This window comes from Zeus faber (genome assembly GCF_960531495.2).
Source record: "Zeus faber genome assembly, chromosome: 16".
Taxonomy (NCBI): Eukaryota; Metazoa; Chordata; class Actinopteri; order Zeiformes; family Zeidae; genus Zeus; species Zeus faber.
This window is the reverse complement of record NC_137202.1, coordinates 11889854-11912462: the sequence shown is the minus strand read 5'-3', so window position 1 is coordinate 11912462 and position 22609 is coordinate 11889854. Positions and strand designations below refer to the sequence as shown.

The 22609-nt window shown below is 41.7% G+C and overlaps 1 protein-coding gene across 1 annotated transcript in view; it reads left to right on the top strand.

Annotated features, from left to right (window-relative positions):
• Positions 1-22609, top strand: part of gbf1 (golgi brefeldin A resistant guanine nucleotide exchange factor 1) — an 88011-nt gene that overhangs the window by 47247 nt on the left and 18155 nt on the right. The window contains exons 6-30 of the mRNA XM_080016648.1: positions 50-110; positions 4175-4229; positions 4578-4658; positions 5935-5970; positions 6558-6705; positions 7429-7631; positions 8369-8537; positions 8746-8957; positions 9651-9749; positions 9892-10086; positions 10726-10918; positions 11095-11241; positions 11890-11978; positions 13006-13208; positions 13415-13538; positions 14612-14737; positions 17497-17579; positions 17709-17945; positions 18424-18517; positions 18672-18848; positions 18981-19045; positions 19417-19540; positions 20227-20298; positions 20608-20702; positions 20798-20951. Of these exons, the coding sequence (XP_079872774.1) occupies positions 50-110; positions 4175-4229; positions 4578-4658; positions 5935-5970; positions 6558-6705; positions 7429-7631; positions 8369-8537; positions 8746-8957; positions 9651-9749; positions 9892-10086; positions 10726-10918; positions 11095-11241; positions 11890-11978; positions 13006-13208; positions 13415-13538; positions 14612-14737; positions 17497-17579; positions 17709-17945; positions 18424-18517; positions 18672-18848; positions 18981-19045; positions 19417-19540; positions 20227-20298; positions 20608-20702; positions 20798-20951 (3242 nt within the window). The remainder of the gene's footprint in view (positions 1-49; positions 111-4174; positions 4230-4577; positions 4659-5934; positions 5971-6557; positions 6706-7428; positions 7632-8368; positions 8538-8745; positions 8958-9650; positions 9750-9891; positions 10087-10725; positions 10919-11094; positions 11242-11889; positions 11979-13005; positions 13209-13414; positions 13539-14611; positions 14738-17496; positions 17580-17708; positions 17946-18423; positions 18518-18671; positions 18849-18980; positions 19046-19416; positions 19541-20226; positions 20299-20607; positions 20703-20797; positions 20952-22609) is intronic.

The window sequence follows — 22609 nt, the reverse complement described above, 5'->3', positions numbered from 1 at the left end:
TTTTGCTTCTTCTCTCACAATCTCTCTCTCTCCCCGTCCCTGTGCACAGAGCTTCTGAGGAAATCCGCCGAACACACACTGATCGACATGGTACAGCTTCTTTACTCCAGGTAAACGGGCCGGGGCCTGGGTCAGGGAACGTAACAGCCCTCAGATAAATGTGTATGTGTTTACAGAGGTGATTTGCTTAAGTTATCCACTGTGCTGCCACAGAAGAATAACAACCTACCGGCAACCTTTTTAATAAGAAAATGGCATTTAGGACTACACTACCCAGAAGCCATTTGAAACGGACTGTCGTGTCTGGTTAGGGCTTACAATCCTGGGCACTGGCTTTGATTGGACTTATAAAAATGTTGTGCTCATTGGGGAATGTTTCGTTTGGAGAACCAATAAAACGTAATCAAAACTCAGACACCCCCAACGCACCATCAGATTGGCACCTGCAGATGCTGCTTCAAGGTTCAATTTCCTTACAATAAAAATAAATAAAAGGGAACTACGAACATCGCTTAGTGGGGCCGCCCCCTGAAATCAGGTGAGTTGACTCATCAGTCGGAAACCCATCAGTGGACTGAGATTCTTCAAGTCGAGCGGTCGTTTTTTTTTTTGTGTTTTTTTTTCATCAGTGTGCGTTACAATAACAGGATGAAACAGAAGCTTACAAAAATACCCATGAATAATGTTTCAGCGAGGAATTATAAATAAGGGGAATCCCAAATATAGCAACGGCTCGGGGCACGGAGCAGGAACGGGCACGAGTAGGGGTGGCTATCATTAAGACTTTAACGGTACCACTACTCTACGAAGTAATTTCCCCCTGGGATTATTAAAGTATTTCTGATTCTGATTCTTACCGATACTGCTCATCGATCCGGTAATTTAACAGTAGTCTTATCGTTTCTTTTTTAAGAGAAACTGAAACCAATTGAGAGCAGAATTAACACTGGTTTATTTCCTGAGCATTACGCATGGAGAGGGGCCGATCGAGGCGCTATCTGTGCTCGCTGTACCATTGTCCCTCACTCAGAGCCCGCCCCCCGTCGTACATATCTCCGTTCTGGTGACGGAGAGGGAGCGAGGAGAGAGGTCTCTTGATAATAATAGTGAACATTTTTCTAAGACTGATCTTCATCTTATTGCAAGTTATCAATGGTTTATATAGCCTAAATAAATAGAAAATATTTTTTCTTAATTTCTCCAATACTTTTAACATTTCCGGTAACGTTGGAGCTTATTGATACTACAGTCTTTAATAATTTAGCCTCGGGGCCAGTTTAATACCCCCTCACAGCCCCATCGCTTAGGATACATGTAATCTCATCAGTTTTACAGCAGCTTATGGTCAGATATTTCATTTTTATTTTATTTTTTTTATCACCAAATGAGCTACATCACACAGCTCTGTCTTTAATAAGTCATCACGTTTTAAATGATGCATTTTATTTTGCACCGCACAGACAGTCAGTAGTACCCCTTTCCTACTGCACCAAAAACCCGGTAACACACGTTAACATCCGGCATTTGTCGTCAATGGGAAAGGTAACACCCAGATTTCAGTCCCAGGGCAAATGACCCTGCAAAACGCGTTCATATCGGCTCGGTCTTCGATCGGCTCTGATGGAAACATGGCACTTGGGTCGACACGCTAATTTTGGCCCCTTTACCGGCGCGATGCAGCGCTTGTTGTACTTCCGGCTCTTGCCGCGTTAAGACAGGAATAGCCGTCTATCATTCTATCATTTCATATCCTAAATTTGAAGTTAATTACTTTTTTTCCCCCATGGGGGACCATGAAATACACCAGAAAAAAACGGCATTTCTCCTGGCAATGGGAAAGGTGTTAATCGCCTATTTTAATGGGTTTACCCGGGTCTATAAAACCCGGGTAAATCCGCTAATTTTGGTGTTAAAAAAAATTAAAATTAAAAAAGGTCACTGATGTGCTAATGCCACAACATGATTTCCTATTGGCATTTAGCACAGGAAGCACCCCACCCCCCTCCAAGTCCCATCGGAGTGGCAGTCACATTCACACACAGACAAGGGGATGAGGCGATCGAGTTCAAGACTGTATAATCTGCATATAGATGAGGACAATCTCTGCTCCGACAACATAACACACACACACACACACACACACACACACACACACACACACACACACACACACACACACACACACAATTAGCATGGACGGCAGTCTTAGATGCCACACGATGGCGGGGGAAAACCAACCACAGCCGCCTGATCTGAACGTGCACGTGCCGCAAGAACAAACAGAGCTCAGAATAAAGTTGTGGTGTAATTTCCCCCCTCTCAGAAGGCGTGCGGATCTCAGCCAAGGCTATTTTATGCAGGATTTGTCACAAAGCGCTGCGTTATCTTCCCCCACTGGACTCCACTGTTGATTTTTGCCAGGCTTATCGCCATTGCCTCAATTATACCTCAAAACATTCCTGGTCTATTTTTATGATATATATATTTTTATTATTGTCCGGACTGTCGTATAGCACCTTGTTATCATAGCCCCCTAACCCAGTTTTACTGCCAGGGTGTGGAAATAGAAAAGCATGGCAGCCACCGTCGTAAAACAAGGTATTCCTGCCTGTGAACAGCAGATAAATATTTAGTAGAAGGGCTTTTTTCAAATGTTGTTTTTTTTTTTTAAACAAAGTGCTACTGGTACCGGCCCCTCTCAAGCATGTGAGAACCACACACGTACGCAATCCTACATTTCATTTTGTGCGTGTCCAAGCCCAGCCCCCCACTTGTCTACGGCCCCTGGGTAATAGAGATATGAGTGCCCCTGCCCCCTTCTGTCAGAAAATAATGAGCAGCAGCTCTCCTGGTCTCCTCAGGAGGAGGCTTATATTGCCCGCTCAAAGTATTAGGCATGTTAATCTGTTGGACCCACAGATCATCCAATAATCGCGCTAGCAAGACAACACTCTATTAACGCTGTGTTAATGTCAGGGGGGCCCGCCGTCGCCTTCTTTTTGTGTGTGTGTGTGTGTGTGTGTGTGTGTGTGTGTGTGTGTGTGTGTGTGTGTGTGTGTGTGTGTGTGTGTGTGTGTGTGTGTGTGTGTGTGTGTGTGTGTGTGTGTGTGTGTGTGTGTGACATCTCATTCTCCAGCAAAGCCTAAGAGTCCACAGAAACGTAGTGACTCACTCACTCGTCGTGTGATGAGTTCAGAACACACAAAACAGCAGCACTCATCTCATCAAGCCCTAAAGAAGCTTATTTGTGGTCTGGGTTGAAGTAGTAGAGTTTCCCGGTGTTATATTGCCTCTGGCAGCTTAGAAGCTTGTGTATTGTTTTCACTCTGTGTGTCCAGGATTTTTTTTTTTCATATATATTTTTTTATCTCATGTCTGTTGTGTTAAGACTATCCATCGAACTTACTCTTCATACTTTTTACAGAAGGTCCAATAAAGAAGCAGCGCTCATTAAAGCATTGCATTTTCGGATCCATCAAATGAAGCTTGCGGTTGAACACCACAAGATTTGAATTGTTTCATATGCAATTTAAAATTGCTTTAAACATTTCTTGGGAAATTCAAATTCAACAGCAAAATTAGTGCTTAGCAAGCCCCTGAAGCAAGCATTGCTTCAGGGGCTAATTTGATGCTGGGGTTGATGTTTGAGCGCGATGTTGGCATCGCACTTTAAATTTTCAATAACCATTTATGTTGTTTTCACCTGAGTACAATACGCTGTGCAGGGTTTACAGTCTTACGCAGTCAGATATTTTTAATAAAGTTTGAATTAAACAAATTATGACTGAAGAATGTCTTTTTAAATGTGCAACAATGATGAATTGAAGTATAACAATTTCAAGTATATTCTTATAGTTTCTTCTCACTATTCTTTCTCTCTCAAAGTTGTTATCTTTATGGTTATGTTTTTTTTTATTAAATAAATCAGCTTTTGAAAGCAGACGCCGGACTAAATACATTCATTTCAAAGACTTTTAATTTTCAATGCTCCATGCTTCCATGGCGGAGCTTCTGGATTGGCCAACAAAAAGAGATCCTCACCTACACACACTCATTTCTTCTAGTTTAAGGGTTCTTTCCCCCTACATAACTATTTTTTTCAGCATGAACGTTTTATTATTGTTGTACATAGTCGCCGATTTCCTACTAAGCTGTGCCCTTATTTTTCCTCCAGACTGCCTCAGTTCAAAGAGGAGGCCAAGAGTTTTGTCGGCGCCAACATGAAGAAGGTAAACAAGATGACAGAGATGTCCACTGAGTGTTTTCTCTCATTTGCTTGCACTCTCACTCCTTTCTTTTTCTCCTTTTGCGCTCTTAGATCTTAGATCCTCCCATCGCTGTTATGCTTGTCAACCCCCCCCCCCACCCCCCAAAAACAAAATAAATCCAGGCATGTCTTCCATGAGAGAGACTTGGTTCCTCACCCATTTTCATCATCAGTGTTAGTTTCATGTTCACCCACAGCACATTACCGTTTTTGTTTATTTCTTTGTTTCGTTTTTTTTTTTTTTTTTTTTTGTCCTGATTTGCTGTTTTTTTTCCAACTGTACACGTCTGCTTGTTTTCCTCCCCTGCAGATCCCCTCCTGTATCCTGGACACACAGGATCTCATTGGTGCAGATCAGCCTAGAAACCCCAGTCAGAATGGACTAGAGAGGGTACTTAACTAAGAAGGCAGCTCGTAGTGCATTGTCCTAGGCAGGGTCAGCATGGCTTCCTGGTCAAACTGCATGGAAGGGTGCATTGGGTTTTTTTGAGGCGTGTATGGCTCCGTCACCGTTTTACTCAGCGAGCATTTACAAGATCATTTCTTGCATCATTTTTTTAAAACAATTTTTGTGAGAACCTTTTAGTTATAAGAGTGCTAAATATATTATTTTTAGGAATTGGATGAAAATCGGGCCATTTATTCCCATATCACACATTTCAGGTCATAGTTGTATGCCAGATAATGAGATGAATGTGTTTGTATTCATAAGTTGTGCTTTCCTTGAATGGCTTGGACTGGGTATTAAACAGATTTTTTCGGTTTGACACTTAAAGGACCGTAACCGGTGTCAAATAGAATTTTAGCCTGTTTACCAGTTAGCACACACATTTTCCAAGACTTCATGATAATTAAAAAAGAAAAAAAAAAAGGAAGATGACACGGTGAGAAATCTATCTTACAATTATCTCCTGGTCCTGCTGAGAACTAGGATAATATATATATTTTTTAAAGTAAATTAATTTTGCAGGATTTTGTATTTGTTAAAGCAATGGCACTTCCACCTTTTCAAATGGAATTAACAAAAGAAAAATAATGCAAAGTTAAATAACTTGGATGAAAATATCTGTTATCCTAATTATCCCTGTCTAGTACATTCAGGCTCACCATACCGTTTAAAGTTTCCAAAATCCTGAAAATAGAATCTATAATCTCTTAGAATATATAGAAGTGTGAACCTCAGCGAAAAAATAAATAAAATGGTCAGGAATAATGTACTGTCGAATGTGTGTGACTGACTAGCAAATGGACTAAAACTTGATTTTAAAACAGGTATGGTCCTGTTTCAAACACAGACTTTCTTGCCCTTATTCTTTTCTCCTGCTAAAATAATCCTAAAAGGGATTCACTGAGAACCGAAGAAGTTCACTTGGAAACAGTTTCTTTCTTCTATCACATTCTGGTGCCATTAGGCTTTTCTTACCCGACCCTCCTCCAATCGCCAACGCTTTCTGGACGTCTGCTTGCAGCTCACCCTCCAGCCAGCCAGTGCTTGTTCCTGTGCCACCCCGTCCTCCACCTCTAACCCCCACCAAACACACCCCCTTGGCTCCCATCATGTATCAGTGTGCGTTGTTTTGTTTGGTGTCTCGTCTGGTGCGTTCCACTGCTGACATGTTGCCCATCACTAATCACGGGCCCCTGCCCACTCCCCCTTCTCTCCCGAGGCTTACAATATCTTGTGGAAAAACAAGCGAGTGCAGGTAAGGAAGACCACTGACCAGTGCGTAGGGTCGGAGCTCGAACCCTCCCCTAATCTCTCTCCCCTATTCTGATCCCCGCTAACCTCCCACATTTGCTCTCTTTTGGTTTTCTTTGCTCTTTGACCTTGGGATTAAAGAAAGAGTTAGATATTCTCATCGAAAGGCGATCTCTAGTTTCTGTCTCTGTCTTCTGTTAGAGGACGGTTTGATGTTGTTGGTAGCTCCGGATGGTCCCCAGCCCCAAATACCATACTTTATTTTTTTTACTGCATTGAAGCTTTATTTTTATTTGCCTTGCATATTTTTATAAATGAATCAGTTTATTAGATCGTTGTTTCACTGATAATTTCTTGTCTTTAAAAAGTAGTTGTTGTACCCTAGTCTATGTGATCGTCTACGTATATCGTGCCATATCCAGTCCAGTGCTGGTCAATATATTGGCTACTTGTACAGAGAGGTAGTTTTTTTCTGACACTTGTGTATCAGGGTCACTCTTTCCATTTAATTTTTATGTCACCAGGGTAAAACAAGTCATGTGTTTTTTTTTTTGTTTTTTTTTTTTGTTTGTTTTTCTTCTGACTCCCCAGTTGAAGATGCGCGCCGGGGGAATGAGCGAGTCCTCGAAATGGAAGAAACAAAAGCGCTCTCCGCGGCCGCCGCGGCACATGGTGCGGAGCTCCTCCGGTCAGCTGGACCAGGGCCAGTCTGCCCACCTCAGCAACAACAACCTCTCTGGTAAGACACACTCACATCCACACACACAATCATACACTCAGGGGCGAATTCACAAAGATGCCGCAGTCACGTAACGTCACTGCTGTACCGCGAATATGAATAAATAAACCTATGAAATAAATCCTGAAATAAATAAACAAGGTAATGAATAAATAAATGTATATATAAATGAGTAATTATATAACCAGACTGACCGGGCTGAGGTGGTGGTGCGCTCGAGCCCCAGGATCTCTAATTTTTGATCAATCTCTCGTTCCATTTCATGGGATCCTTTATTATTTCATTGTGTCGCAGGGTTTTGTGAGACTCCCAGAATCTTATGCAAAGTTGCCATTTTTAAGCACGTAAAGTTTTTAGGATGTTTACTGTTTACACGTTGAACACAGAGAAAGTCGGTCGTCAAGTTGACACATTTTATCATCCCTAGTTTGTATGTATTTCAATAAAATAAAATAACTGTAAATTCCAAGAAGAAAAAAAACGTAATTCTTTTTGTTTTTTTCGGGATCAGTGCCGTTATTTTTGGCGTTTAAATTTTTTTTTTTATTGGTTCTCGTTGGCCTGGTGGCCAGCCGGGTCTGTACAATTAAAGGGAAAACACTGTCTCCCTACTTGTAGGCAATTCACAGGCTCTTATTTTACTGTAGTAAACTGCCGATCTCATAAAGCTTTCAGAGAATTCAAATTTTTTCGAGTGAAATGATCCTCTGCCTGTCTGACCAGGTGGGGTCACGTTCATTGAGCAAGGCTCCACTGGCCTTCCGGCCTCGGACAGTGCCAGCTCCTCCATCTCCAGCCCCTCCGCCACGGACAGCGGGCTTGACGCCTGCTCCAAAGCCACGTCCAGGGAGGATCTCACTGACCTGGAGCTAAGCAGCTCCACCGCCACCACCCCGGGAGCAGAGGCTGGCAGGCTGGATGCAATGGTACAGTTATTTTTTTCAACCAAATTAATTTTGCAATTTTGATTAATAAAGCCCGATACTTGCAAAATTTTATTGAAATTCCAAGCGTCGTGTTCAGAAAAATATTCACAAAGATATTACATACACACAAATATATATATACACAATGTAATATATACACAACAAATATCCCTGCCACCTCAAGTGACCAAGAAAGTCAGAATGAGAAAAGAAACTGATCATCTTAGAGCCAAGACTAGGGCTGCAGATATTGCTCTATAATCCCATTCAAATGTGTATGCGTCATTATTTTTTAATATTCTAATATATTCAACATTTTTATACTCAGATTTAGTACCGGGGGGCCGGAGGAGAGGCAGAGAGGGAAACGCACCAGATGCACCAGTATATTCGTGCATCTGGTGCGGACTTTGCATACCGTTACCGGTGTTCAAGAGGTTAATTCGTCACATGCATATACATACTTTCATACATATATGCAGTGAAATGCATGTTTGTCTCATGTGTGTTCATAATAACTAACTGGATGAGCTTATATTGAACTTTATTGCTCATCACATGTGAATTTTTTCGCTAATGTTAGCCAAACATTTATAGTCGATGAGATACACAATCGAATGGTAATTTCGCATTCAAATAATGTCCATTTTTTCAATATTTGAATTATGTTCTATTATCTATTCTTTTATTCTATTTGATTCTCCTCTTCCCACCATTTCACACCCCATCCTCTGCAGTCTGAAGGCCGGAAGGTGGAGCAAGCTCAGTCGACCTCAGTGGAGTCCATCCCAGAGGTTCTAGAGGACAAGGAGTCCGTCACTGAGCAGTTGGACAGCGCCTCTGTCCACGACATGGACTACGTCAACCCCCGAGGTGTTCGATTCACCCAGTCCACACAGAGAGATGGTAAAAACACCACCTACTTATTCTATTCTCATTATTCTGAGCCCTAACCCTTGTGATTTGGGTGTAGCACCCCAAATCGCCAACCATTGGATGATAGAACTTGCATAAAAAATTGTATTTTATCAAACACTACCAAATATTGTCAGATCCCTTCAGCAGATAGAGTCTGGGTGTCTCAGAGTTTGACGCCATCTTCCCTCCCCTGCAGGAGCTTCCCTCATCCCGTACGGCCTCCCGTGCCTGCGCGAACTCTTCCGCTTCCTCATCTCGCTCACAAACCCCCACGACCGCCACAACACTGACGCCATGATGCACATGGGGCTGCAGTTACTGACCGTAGCCCTGGAGTCGGCGCACATGGCCAATTACCAGTCCCTGCTGGGGCTTGTGAAAGACGAGCTCTGCAGACACCTCTTCCAGGTGAGCAAGGCCGAGTAATCTATATATACTAAAATTGTTTTTGTCCTTGTTTTTTTGCAAGTCCCCTGCAGTTCTCTTTTTGCTGTTGGAAATCTGAATAGCAATATGCATGTTGGATTGATTCATTGATAATGTTTCATTTGCACTGATGATTTCTCTTTTTTAAATTATTTTTTATTGATTCATCCTTGCACCCAACTAACATTAAAGTTACACTGCTTAAAGGGTTTTCTTCTTCTAATCTAACAGCCTCCACATCTATGTAAATACACAGAAAAACAAAGGCATTGCCAATAAGCTAGCACATTTTTACACAATTGTTATACATAATAATGTTCCTAAGTTTTCTCACTGTGTCATATTCCTGCAAAATTGGACATGGCACATATGATGATGATATATTTCCACATTGCTATATATATGTTTTTTCGACAGCTGTTGTTCAGAACGACGCCTCCATGTGCTATTGGAGAGTCGAGGTAGTGCTTTGAAACCAGAGGTCTTTATTCAGGGAAAAAGCACTGCATTCTCCAGCAGCGGTTTCTAATAACTCTTAATAAATCCCAAACCTACTCATTGTGCCTTTAACTGGATATCGCAAATTATCTTTGGTTCACGGTTGTGTTGATACTTAATATACTTTGATTGCATTTGTGTCTGAAAATCAAAAGTGTTATTGTCTTTTGTTTGCAGCTGTTGAGTGTGGACCGCATGAACCTCTACACGGCCTCCATTCGAGTTTGCTTCCTGCTCTTTGAGAGCATGAGGGCACATCTCAAGTTTCAGCTGGAGGTAACTTTAACACCCGGCCAAGAGTTTGATCTTAATAAAAAAAAATATATATATTCTTTCCTTTCTTACATTGCATAATTTGGATTTCACTCTTTCACAAAATCCTCATGATCTCAAATGCTTTTCCTCTGCTTCCAACCAGATGTACCTGAAGAAGCTGATGGACATAATCACGTCAGAGAACATCAAAATGCCCTACGAGATAAAGGAGATGGCCCTGGAGGCGCTGGTGCAGCTGTGGAGGATCCCCAGCTTCGTCACCGAGCTCTACATCAACTACGACTGTGACTTCTACTGTTCCAACCTGTTCGAGGACCTCACCAAGCTGCTGTCCAAGGTGAGGGTGATGGTGGAATGGGGAATAATGGGTTACCTGATGATAACTGACACCAGGGTTGTAATTCCTAGTACTAGAATCTCCCAATCTTGGTCTCAGACTTGGAGTTTTAGAAATTATATTTGTTGAAATTAATAGAAATGTTCGTATTTCATTTACTTAAAAGGAGAGTTAGGCCAAATATGAAATAACTTAATCATTTCTATTACACTGCAGAAGGTTATAGAGGGTTTTTATTATGTTCTTGTTTGATTTATGTATGGAGATGTCTCTAAATTGAAAGTTAACAGACAAAAAACAGATTTTTTCTTTTACGTTTCAACTCTTTTATCATACGGTTCTTTTTTAATGCAGTTAAGTTGCTTGCACACAATGTCTCATTTCAATTGGAACAAAGCTCACTGTCCAATCCAATAGAGCTTAAGTATATAAAAAGATCATCAAATTTATGATTGTCTCAAACTTGATCGCGGTCATTTCTTGTTCTCCATAGTTTTCAAATATTAGATCAATTATATTGTTGTGTTTAGTAATGGTCAACTCTCTGAAGGCTATTCCATGAATAGTATTTCCTGTCTTTCAACAAAGGAAGCCATGTTGTATTGATATATCCAAGCTAACTCATGTTTTCCCTTGCAGAACGCGTTCCCAGTGTCCGGGCAGCTGTACACTACCCACCTCCTTTCTCTGGAGGCTTTGCTGACTGTGATCGACAGCACAGAGGCCCACTGCCAGGCCAAGGTGCTGAACAGCGCCGCTCTGCAGAACCAATCAGACGGCACCGTGCTGGCGGAGGGGGACGCCTCGGCCAATAACTGCACAGACACTACAGGTATTCTGGCATCTCCACCGCACCTCCTCGTGCCAGTTTTAACAGTTTTGTTTTGATAATTCAATCATTAGAAATGAACCTACTGTACTGAGATAAAAAAAAAAAGAAAAGATCTGTTGATGTGTGGTATTGTGCAGTTTGATTGGTTGTAGTCATTATTGGACTTCTCTCCTCAGATCCCAGTAGATTGAGTGCTCTTGGGCAAAGTGTTCCAGAAGGTGAGCAGACACGGGTGTGCCCACCAACCAGCGGGCACCTGATGGCGGAGAAGATGAGCCTCGGCCGGCAGGACCAGGAGGAGACACTGACACTGACTGACACTGGTCAGTCTTTAATATTATACGACAACACTACAGTGTTTAAAGTGCAAATCCATAAGATTGTCTGTGCTGGGTGGATTACAGAATGTTTTGTTTTTTCCCCCCTCAACATCTGGGGATTTTTTTCAGGATCAATTTATTTTTTTCAGCACTAAATTTGAGCATTGAAATTTTGAATATATTCACAGATTAAAAATAATAAAACATACAAATTCAAATGGGATTATAGAGGAATATCTTTAGTTTATTTTCTCAAACCTCTCATTGTGATTGATTTTCTTTCCTGGTCACTTGTCACCGGTGGTGGGGATATTTGTTTGTTTGATTTTACGCTCGCTACACTGGTTTATCAAACTCACTGCGGCTGCCTTTCACTACATGCTTGTCCCTGGTCTTTGCATTCTTGCCAGAAAAGGCGGACCCTGACACCAACATTGGTAACAGCACAGAGAGGAGCATAGAGTTTCTTATTAAGTGGCATCTAATAAAATATGGGATAAATATCAATCATTGGATTTATTTATTTTTATTTATTATTATTATTATTATTTTTTTTAAACCAAAGTATCTTATAGATTACCACTTTAAAGCTCTGGATTCGAAATGTGATTGCTACTGTTTGCAATTCTTATAAAATAATTTTTCTTCCAGCTGAGAAGAAAGCACAGAAGAAGCCTCAACGATTCTCTTCATATTTACCTGATTCCCAAGAGCTGATGGATATTAAAACTAAGAAGAAGGTTTGTTGATCTGTGTTTATTGCAAATCTGAAGCCAGGGCATGGCGATTTTGGAAATCTTGGTTCTCACAATAATCAAGGAATTCTACATGTTATCAATATACCATATATAAACAAAATAATATGTCCAAAAAAATCTAACTGATGTTCATCACAATGTGCTTCATGGTCGTTTATATTAAGTCAGACCAAATAAAACTCCCTCAAATATATTAGACCTCATATTGTGACAAAGACGGGGGTGACATACACTGATGATAATGAGCAGATGTGTTAGTTAAAGGGACAATAGGCAACTTTCTTGCTTTTACTTATTATTAAGCTTATGTTGATTGCACAGTGTAATGTCTATAGAATAATGACACCGTCAGCTTTTGGATTGGTTCCCTATAAGCTTCGATATGCAATTCGGACTGCCGCCGGGTACCAATCCCCAGGAAAATGATCAACTAATGTTAGTGTGTCGCAGGAAGTGTGTCAACCAATGCTCAACTACTAGGGGAAATGGCGGACGGTGGAGCAATCTACTCCAGGTTGATCACAAACCCTTAAATATAAAAACGACTCATTGAAGTCGAATGAGAAAGGTAAACGTTATAGTGCATTTTATCCAGAAAAAAACACAGCTCCCCTTTTCACTTGGGCCAGTCTTGCTCGTTCCAATATGGTGGCATCGTTGACGTATCCCAGCAACAGGCCGACGCAGTCAATGCGGCGTCTATATACTGTATATACACTGTATATGTTTCATTGCCCACCCAAAATAAATAAAATGAAACAAAAAAATGTGACAATTTCTATTTACCTCTTCAGTGAACATGCTGCCTCTCTCTCATTTCCAAAGTGGTGTTGATCATTTCCACGGAGGGCTCTGAGGAAAACATAAACTGATCTGGTTGTCTTTGCAACAGCGGCGCAATAACAATAACCAAAGTTGGAAAGTTTGAAAGTTGTCCCTTTAAAGTGTTTAATTAAAGAATTTAACTAACTTAAACAACTATTCATCCTTTTCCCCCACCGACCTTTAGCTGCTGATCACCGGCACGGAGCAGTTTAACCAGAAGCCCAAGAAGGGCATCCAGTTCCTGCAGGAGAAGGGCCTCCTCAGCAGCCCCATGAACAACGACCAGGTGGCCCAGTGGCTCCGCGAGAACCCTCGGTTGGACAAGAAGATGATTGGGGAGTTCGTCAGCGACCGCAAGAACATGGAGCTCTTGGACAGCTTTGTCAAGTAAGTGGGGATCATCATGACTTTCATCTGTAATTCGAGCCTACTTGGACTTGGTTTGATCCAATCTCAGTTATCTAAATTTCCCCATGGAGACAGTAAAGTGGCATCTAATCAAATTTTCGGATCGGGTAGAGGAGATACAGTACATCATGGTTCATTCTTTAAGCACCAGTGATGTGTAATAAGTCACTGTTGTTCCCCGGCAGCACGTTCACCTTCCAGGGGCTGCGTATCGACGAGGCTCTGCGTCTCTACCTGGAGGCTTTCAGGCTGCCTGGAGAGGCTCCAGTCATCCAGAGACTCCTGGAAACCTTCACCGACAACTGGCATGTAAGGGAGCGGAACACACACTTTATTATGACCATGTTATTTTTTTCATGAGGGATGCAGGTACCTTGACAAAAACATCTGATCTTTGTTTAAAAAAATTGTAATAAATAAATGAATAAAAAGCAAGAGTCAGATAGAGTAGATTTTAGGATACATGATAGACCAACTCTAATCAAAATAAACATAGAAAAATAGTGAATAATTAAGAAATAATTGCTTTCTTAGTTAAGCTGGTGCCTGTGATGAAGGACACATCAACTCACTCGTGTTTACGAAAAGCCAAAACCTTCCCTGCGCCACAGGGGGGAAAAAAATAATAATAATTTAACTACTGAATACATTTCCAACATGGAAACATAGCCATAATTGCCTTTCTTGTCCATGAGTAAATGGTAAACATCAATTTAACAGAACAAAATAACTAAATAATATACATCAGGAAAAATAACTCTGAAATGCTTTTTGAAAAAATTATAGAATTTAATTTGATAGATTACAGTGCAACGTCGTTCGGGTTTAAATAGGAGTTAGTTATCCTTCAAAAAAAATAAATTTGGTTGGAAGACCGTTTAGTCCCGCGATGTTTTCTACGCTGTCTCCCAGCGAGGGAAACACATTGTCCATCACCACCAAAATAATAAATCCAGTGGAACAGTTAGCAAATGAATCAAATACTGTCACATCAGCTGCCGGGCCGATAAAGGGAGTCGGTCTGACATAACGGTTAATACACACACACGAACGCAGATGAAACCCCAGCAGAGCTACTGTACATTTAGAACACTGTGGCTTCTCAAAATATCAAGAGGGCCCGTGTGACCTGGAAACTATTCCCGGTAATGTCCTTTTTATAGCACACACACACACACACACACACACACACAGACAGGCTTTGAATAAATTCATGGGCACATTTTAAGACACGGCGCCATAATTAGCTTTCCATTCTATGTGGTGACATACCACGCCCATGAGACAGAACAGCGTTTCATCTCGTTCCAAGAAAAAACCCCGAACGGCTCACCTAATAGTTATGACTTGTTTACTTATTTTAGTTTGTTCACCTCTCACAGAAAGTGAACGGCTTGCCTTTCATGACCAACGATGCCGGCTTCGCTCTGGCCTACGCCGTCATCATGCTCAACACCGACCAGCACAACCACAATGTCCGCAAGCAGAACATCCCCATGACAGTGGAGGTGAGTGCTCACCGGTACTTTTCATCACAGTCCGTTCTGCGGTTGCATTGAAGTGGTTCTCCACCTTTCTTTGGCCGGTGACCCTGTTTTTTAGCTCCCAAGATTCCTGTGTCAATAGCAATAAGAGAGTGTGACAATTTTTATTTTATTTTGGAGTCAGCACAAATACTTGTGTGTCAAATATGAATGGATTACAATTAACATATATGCCAATATGCAACATATTGAGGCTGAATAAAAATCTTTCTGACTGTACTTTCAAAACTGACATTGTTCCTGTTTATGGCCTTCTCAGAAAGAGTCTTCTACTTTAATTTTATTTCACTTTTTTTAGCTTGACCATCTTGCATATACTTTATAAGCTTCTGACACTGTATTTATTTTTAATTTTAATTTTTTTCTTACATTGTTGGATTTAGCTCGGAGAGTAACTATTTCATTACTTAGCATGCCACTGGCCGAAGCATCGATCATTTGACCAATAAAAGGATGAAACTTTGCCGGCGCTGTCTGTGTGACTGTAGTGACATTCCACTCCGGGTGCCAACATTTTCGCCCCGACGCTCTGTGGCGGCACCAAAAGCCCCCGAGCCGACAGCTGTGCCCAGTGGTGGTGAGCTCACCCTGCCTGGGCATGTGACCGGACCATGTGATCAGCAGGCTATCTATCTGCCTTTCTCTTGCCTCCCTGTACAACCTTTTCTTCTCACTCACTCTTCAGTTTCTCCTTCCTGTCTCCCGTCCGCTGTCTCTCTTTCTTTTTGGTGCCGTCTGTTTTTCTGTCTCTATTTCTGTTTTTGAGTGACAGGGCCTGAAGACTAAACACAAGTCCCAAGGGGAAGCTTCTGAAGACGGTGCGGGTGGGCTCCGCTTGCTCTCTCTCTCTCTCTCCCTCTCTCTCTCTCTCTCTCTCTCTCTCTCTCTCTCTCTCTCTCTCTCTCTCCCTGTTCTCAATATAAACACCCTAAACATACGTTTGCACATTCACACTCAAAACACAGCCGTGCCGCACACTGTACATCTGTTGACCTGCTTTGTTTGAACTATTCTGAGACATTCCCAGAGGCTTAATAGAAATTTGGTCAAGTGGGATCGTGGAATTCTGCCGTAAAAATTTTAAAGAGTTGACTGCACCAAATCTTGAGTTAATTTTTTTTATTATTATCTTTTAGGTATGCTAATAAAACCTGCACCATGCACTTTATAGACTTGGCAGCTCATGACGCATTGCATGCATTCTTCCATTCCTCAGCTTCAGAAGAGAATGCCCAGCAGTAGCCGTGCCAAAATCGAATCCTAATCCATTCTTTTTGACCAGGACATCGTATCTTTCCAAGTTGTTGTGATCAAAAAAAAGAAAGATGCTGCATGTGGCGCGTCTGCGATATCCTCCATAATTATATAGATGTAAATTTAGCACCGGGGGAAAATGGGATGAGTGATGTTGTTCTGGTTCTAGGTCTCATGATGACTTGGCAGTGTGTGCGTCCAGCTGCCGTGCCGCTCCGACTGCTATTGTTACCGCCGGCTGTGTGTGTGTGTGTGAGAGACCATACTTAGCGATACTAGCCTTGGCAGACTTTTGATCTCAGTACCCTCCTTGATCCCCATCTCCTCTCTCTCTCTCTCTCTCTCTCTCTCTCTCTGTCTGTCTGTCTGTCTGTCTGTGTGTGTGTGTGTGTGTGTGTGTGTGTGTGTGTGTGTGTGTGTGTGTGTGTGTGTGTGTGTGTGTGTGTGTGTGTGTGTGTGTGTGTGTGTGTGTGTGTGTGTGTGTGTGTGTGTGTGCGCGCGCGCTTCCACAGGAGCCTTGACACCGTCCGTCATCGCCGGGTGCTTATGTTTATTTACAGGGTTAGACAGGGGGTGGGGCTGGGGGTGTTGTCTCGGCTCCAACCCCTGTGTTCCCTCACACTGCAGCTTAAGCCTATTAAGTAACACATGACGTGGATTCTCCCGGAACCTCCTTTTTTAATTTCATTTTTATTTTATTGTTGGGGCTTAGCTCGCTAGTTGAGGATGTCTTGAGTGACGTGTGGAGGGTGGGAACCGTCCAGTCCTTTTCACTTTGGGAATGGATAAAATGTTTTTTTTTCACTTATTAGTATCGCAATTGCTTAATGACCACCCTTAATCCTGAATTTATATTCACATTTACATTTCTCATAGTGAGTAATGTGTGTATAAACATTTTCTTGGACTAAAATGTATATTTTCCCCCTTTGTTTTGTTCATGTAATTATTTTATTTTGTCACACAGGCGCTCTTATTGTTGTGTGATTACTGTCATCTAATGTCATATTTTCATGGACCCAAAGAAGAGTAGCTGCTACGCATAATCAGGATTCTAATAAACTTAATTTAACATTGATTTAAATGTGAGTTACCTTAGTTGAATTTTTGCTCAAATTTAACTCCATTGTTGCTTTTGCTGCAGTGTAGAAATAATGTGCTAGTCTGAAATGAAAATAGCAAATGGCTGAATAACTTGTGATGTGCATTCTCTTAGATATAATGATTAAATTATTTTCCACTTGAATCATTGGTCAGTTTTTCTAGTGTTGAATTTAACCGAAATGAAAATACATTTTACAATATGTAATAGGTCTCCAGTTGGCACCTAAAAATTGTGACAGTAATGAACCTGGAGCTCCTTGACAGTTTGCTTATCCTTTAACCTGCCATGTCAACGGTTCCTGAATAAATATTCTACAAATATGACGAATACATGTTTTTTTTTTTTTTTTCATTTTAAACCCTAGCAATTCAAGAAAAATCTCAAGGGCGTCAATGGGAATAAGGATTTTGACCAGGACATGTTGGAGGATATCTACAATGCTATCAAGTAAGTTACCATTTAGCTACCATGTATTTGTGTTGTGTGATTGATAACAAACCACAGTCAGTCACCTTAGAGGACCAAAGTAACTTTAAGCTGTTTGAAATTAGAGGGTTTTTTTAACTCTTTCTGTAGGAATGAGGAAATTGTGATGCCCGACGAGCAGACGGGCCTGGTGAAGGACAACTACGTGTGGAGCGTGCTGCTGCACCGTGGGGCGACACCCGAGGGCGTCTTCTTGCGCCTGCCTGCCGGAAGCTATGACCATGATCTGTTCACCATGACCTGGGGACCAACCATCGCCGCCCTGTCCTATGTCTTTGACAAGAGCCTGGATGACACGATCATCCAGAAGGCCATCGCCGGCTTCAGGTACTCATATAATACATCAGGAGGGCTTTGAGATGGGAAAAGATACCACTGGAGTTCATCATATTGAAGTTCTATGGTAGTACAAAGTATGAGGGTAAAACCAAAACATTCTTTTCAAATTTGTTTAGTTCTCTAAAACAAATACAATTTTAGGGTATATCTTCTTTCTGATAAGCACTTGTTAAAATATTTACAAAAAATGTATTTCACAAATATAAAATTATTACCCAAACCAAACTGTCTCAAATTTTTCTTTAATGTTGACATTTTTTTAAGCAACTGGATAATATAAATAAATATCAGATAAGAAATTCATGGTCCCTTGTCAAGATTTCTTTTGTTTATGGGCTTGTAAAGTCATTTTATTCTGTAAAATTAATGAAGCGACTTGCAAATAAAATGGGCTTTGGAAATTTGACACCATTTGTTTCAAAAAGCCGTATGATGAGATTTAGGTTCTTGTCACCTCTTTCTGCAGGAAATGCGCCATGATTTCAGCTCACTATGGCTTCAGCAACGTCTTCGACAATCTGATCATCTCCCTCTGCAAGTTCACTACTCTAAGCAGTGAGGTGAGAAGACCTCATTCAGAAATTTAGTTATTTTACTATTGTAAAAAAATGGCCATTTTATTAACCTTATTTTACTCAGTAATAAATCAGAGCATCACCTAAGTCACACAAAGCCAGTCTTCCATGTTTCACTCTTTGTGCTCGTACCCAACAGTCTGTGGAGAACCTTCCCACGGTGTTTGGCAGCAATGGAAAAGCCCAGGTCGCCGCAAAGACTGTGTTTCACCTGGCCCATCGACATGGCGACATCCTGAGGGAGGGTTGGAAGAACATCATGGACTCCATGCTGCAGCTCTTCAGGGCCGAGCTCCTGCCCAAGGCCATGGTGGAGGTCAGGAGCAGCGCTTATTTTGACCCAGTTTTTGGTTGATTAGATGCTGAATTTGCAGCCTTCAATTTCCATGCTAGATGTTCTGCCGCCCCCTGCTGCCCAATGTTGAGATGGCTTTTCTTTTTGCCTCAGGTGGAAGATTTTGTGGAGCCAAACGGAAAGATTTCCCTTCAGAGGGAAGAAACGCCATCAAATCGGTGAGCAGAAATCTCTTTGCGTCACGCTTCTAAAAGGCTTCACTCACATCATGACAAAAAAGTAGAATCCTTTTTGATGCTTTTGTGAGATGCCAATAAAAGGATTTTAGTGCTCCAATCCCAGGCAGGGGGTTTCCTTAATGTTTGCCTCATGCTCCAGTGTGTCGTTCAACCTTTTCCAAACTGACAAGGGAAATAAATAAAACCTCCTAAACAGGTTAATCCAGTGTATATACGGCACATTGATGGTGTAAGGTTGTACATCGCACGTGCTGCACAGTCGCCAAGTATTTAACCCCTCTTATTTATACACACAAACCGTATATCGTCGTACCAAACGTGCTCCTTCTTTATTTCTGCTCATGCAACAGCGGTGAATCGGCTGTTTTGAGTTTCGTCAACTGGCTGACCTTGAGCGGCGCTGAGCAGTCGGGACATAGAGGCCCGTCCACGGAGAACCAGGAAGCCAAGCAGGCCGCCATCCTGTGCATCAAGGTACACTATGTGCCCTGTTATGGGACGGAGGAAGGAAGGAAATACTGCTGCATCATGCTTTGCATTATCATCTTAATTGAAGACAGCATTCAGATAAAATAGGAAATTCAGGACAGAAAATTCTATACAGAACGGCCTCCAAATGGGACTCAGTTCTTAGTTTGCAATTTGAAATATTGTCATTCTGCAATTAATCACATTCATTAGTTGTTGCAGTTAGAGCTGGGCTTTCAAACTCGAGCTACCTGAGGGCCAATGGCCAGATGGTCCTCTCCTAGGGGGGGCTGTGTTGAACATCAACAGAAAAACAAACTTTTTTAAACTCTTATTATTATTTATTATTTTTTGGACCCTCACATTTTGTGAATCGCCTGACCAATTAAAACAAATCTTTATTATTATATTATATTTCATTCTGTTTGATATGAAAAGATTAAAATTGTGACAAGCATATAATTTAATTTTAAAGTTAAAGAAATAGTTTTTTTTTCTTCCCCTTTCCCCCTCCTAGCATTTATGTTCCTGATTACATGTGACATTATATGATAATGTTTTGTAAACAAGTTTTGGTGTACACGCTAGCAGCCTAAGTTCAAAGTATCTCGAGTGAGATTAGGTGGCTTGCGTTACATTTCCCATTCCCCTTCTTTAAATTGTGGCATTGTGTACTCCTGTGTGCCCCCCAGCAATGTGACCCAGAGAAGCTGATCACCGAGAGTAAATTCCTCCAGCTGGAGTCTCTGCAGGAGCTAATGAAGGTAAGATGCTGACAGCAGCTTATCATTTTGTGGATCTATAAAAAGAAAGTGAAGTGTCCCACTCATAATAGTTTTAATATGCCTCAAGAATCCGTGCCCCCTGGGGGGTTGGGCTTAATGGCTCAAAGGGAGCAACGGGTCACTCCTGCCGCCTCGGACTCGGATCTGAGCAGAGATATTCCCGCTCGGATAAACCACTCAATGCACTTCGAAGGTGTGCGCGATAACAGTGTGTTGTAACGCTGGTGTTGATGCATCAGCAGAAGGAATGTTGTTGAAAGTTGTTTAATCCCCCCTCCCTTCACCCAGGCACTGATATCGGTCACCCCTGACGAGGAGACATACGATGAAGAGGACGCCGCCTTCTGCCTGGAGATGCTGCTCCGCATCGTCCTGGAGAACAGGTCCGAAGCAAAACATTGAAACCACCTGATGTGGGGAAGTGTGATGTCAAAAGTACACATTTTCATCCAACAAATGAATGTGTGTACTCATGCAGGGACCGCGTGGCGTGTGTGTGGCAAACCGTGCGCGACCACCTGTGTCACCTGTGCGTCCATGCCAACGAGAGCTGCTTCCTGGTGGAGAGGGCCGTGGTGGGACTCCTCCGCCTGGCCATCCGCCTGCTGAGACGAGAGGACATCAGCTCCCAGGTACACCAAACACAAGAAGTTATTATCAGCGCAGGGCTGGACCCCTAATAATGTTTATGTTTGGATAATGTTATTGTTCGGATTTTTATTGTTATTCTCCTTGGCATCTTTCTGGCTAAAAGTGTCTGGAACATGACAACCACTGGACCCACGGACACTGTTGAGGTCTCGTTAGAACCGGGACGTCTCAGACATCTGGTGGTTCAAGTTCCATCCATATTGATCTTGATTTGGAGCAGGAATAAGGGGGAAAAGAATAATAATAATTTGACCGACGTAGCCGAATGTTCGTGCATCACCGATACACCAAGGTTCTACAACTTCTGGTCACGCGGTGGAGAGAGTTGAGTTTATTGAGTTGGATACTTTGTGACATCATCATCCAATTCGTTATAATGTAAATGCAGGTTGTGGCTCCGTACATCCATTCGCATCATGCAAGTTGTGTGGTGTAGACTCCATCGCTCTGTACTGGTTACAAACTGCCCGTGTGTATGTGTCTTTGTATCGTCTTGCCTGCTTGACGTTGCCGGTGGTTTCCGATTGATATTTTATCTCTTTTACTCTTTTTGTAAATTAAGGAATTCTGTTTGCATTTAACCCCATGTTAGATGCGGCGTTGTGTCCCTCCTTATTTTGCGGGATTCGAGAAAGTCGTGAGATAGAAACTGTAGGAGTCTGTGATGCATTTCATGGACTTGAAACGCATCGGATAACTAGGACCCGGAAAAGTATAAATAATCACAGAAAGTCGTCAGGCTTCAGTCAATTGGTCATCGTTGCCCGACACGGCACCCAATGGTCACCTGTCCCTCACTTAGAGTGCAGCTCTATTTCCATAGACAACACAGTGAGTTATAACAATGAGAAGGTCTGGTTTACAGGCAAACTTAGTCGGTTGTTTTAAAGACAGGAGGGTTGTGCTGTGTATACCGCATAGTGCTTGCTCCGCGAGATGAGCAGCCAGGAGACGACAGCCTGGGGGGAGCTGATGCGGCGTTCAACATAAACCCGGAAAATCGTACTGCGTTTGAGAGAACCAGGGAAACTGTAATTACGGCCCTAACACGACTAATACTAATACGACCCCTTGTATTGCTTCCCGCAGCTATATATATTTATTATTATAATTGTGGGGAATATATACAGTATATCCTATCTGCCTATGAATTCAAAATCCCCTTCAAAACTTAAGTTCATTACATTTAAATAAGTTGTATATTATAACTTTTCCAAACTCAATCAATCAACCATTATTTCACCTGGAGAGGCCTTTGTGGAAGAATCCTCATTTACAATGGTGTCAAGTTTCTACAGAAATTATAATACAATTCGATCCAAATGTATGCCTTTTAAACATCAATAAAAAATATGTAATCTATAAAAACAACAACGATGACACTATATGAGCTGTTATAATAATAATCAATTACATTCCAAGCAATTACTGTAAACTGTAAGATCAAGTGTTTTTCTAAGTGGCATTAAGAATTGGCACTGACTGCATTGTAATCCCATTAGGGATTCATGAAACATGATGAACCATAATATTGATTTATCCTCTAGCCCCCATCACTTTAATCAATCATTTCAAATGTTTCTTCGATGTTTGTGTTGAAAATTGCTTAATTCGAACTAAATAAATTTGTGGTCAACCG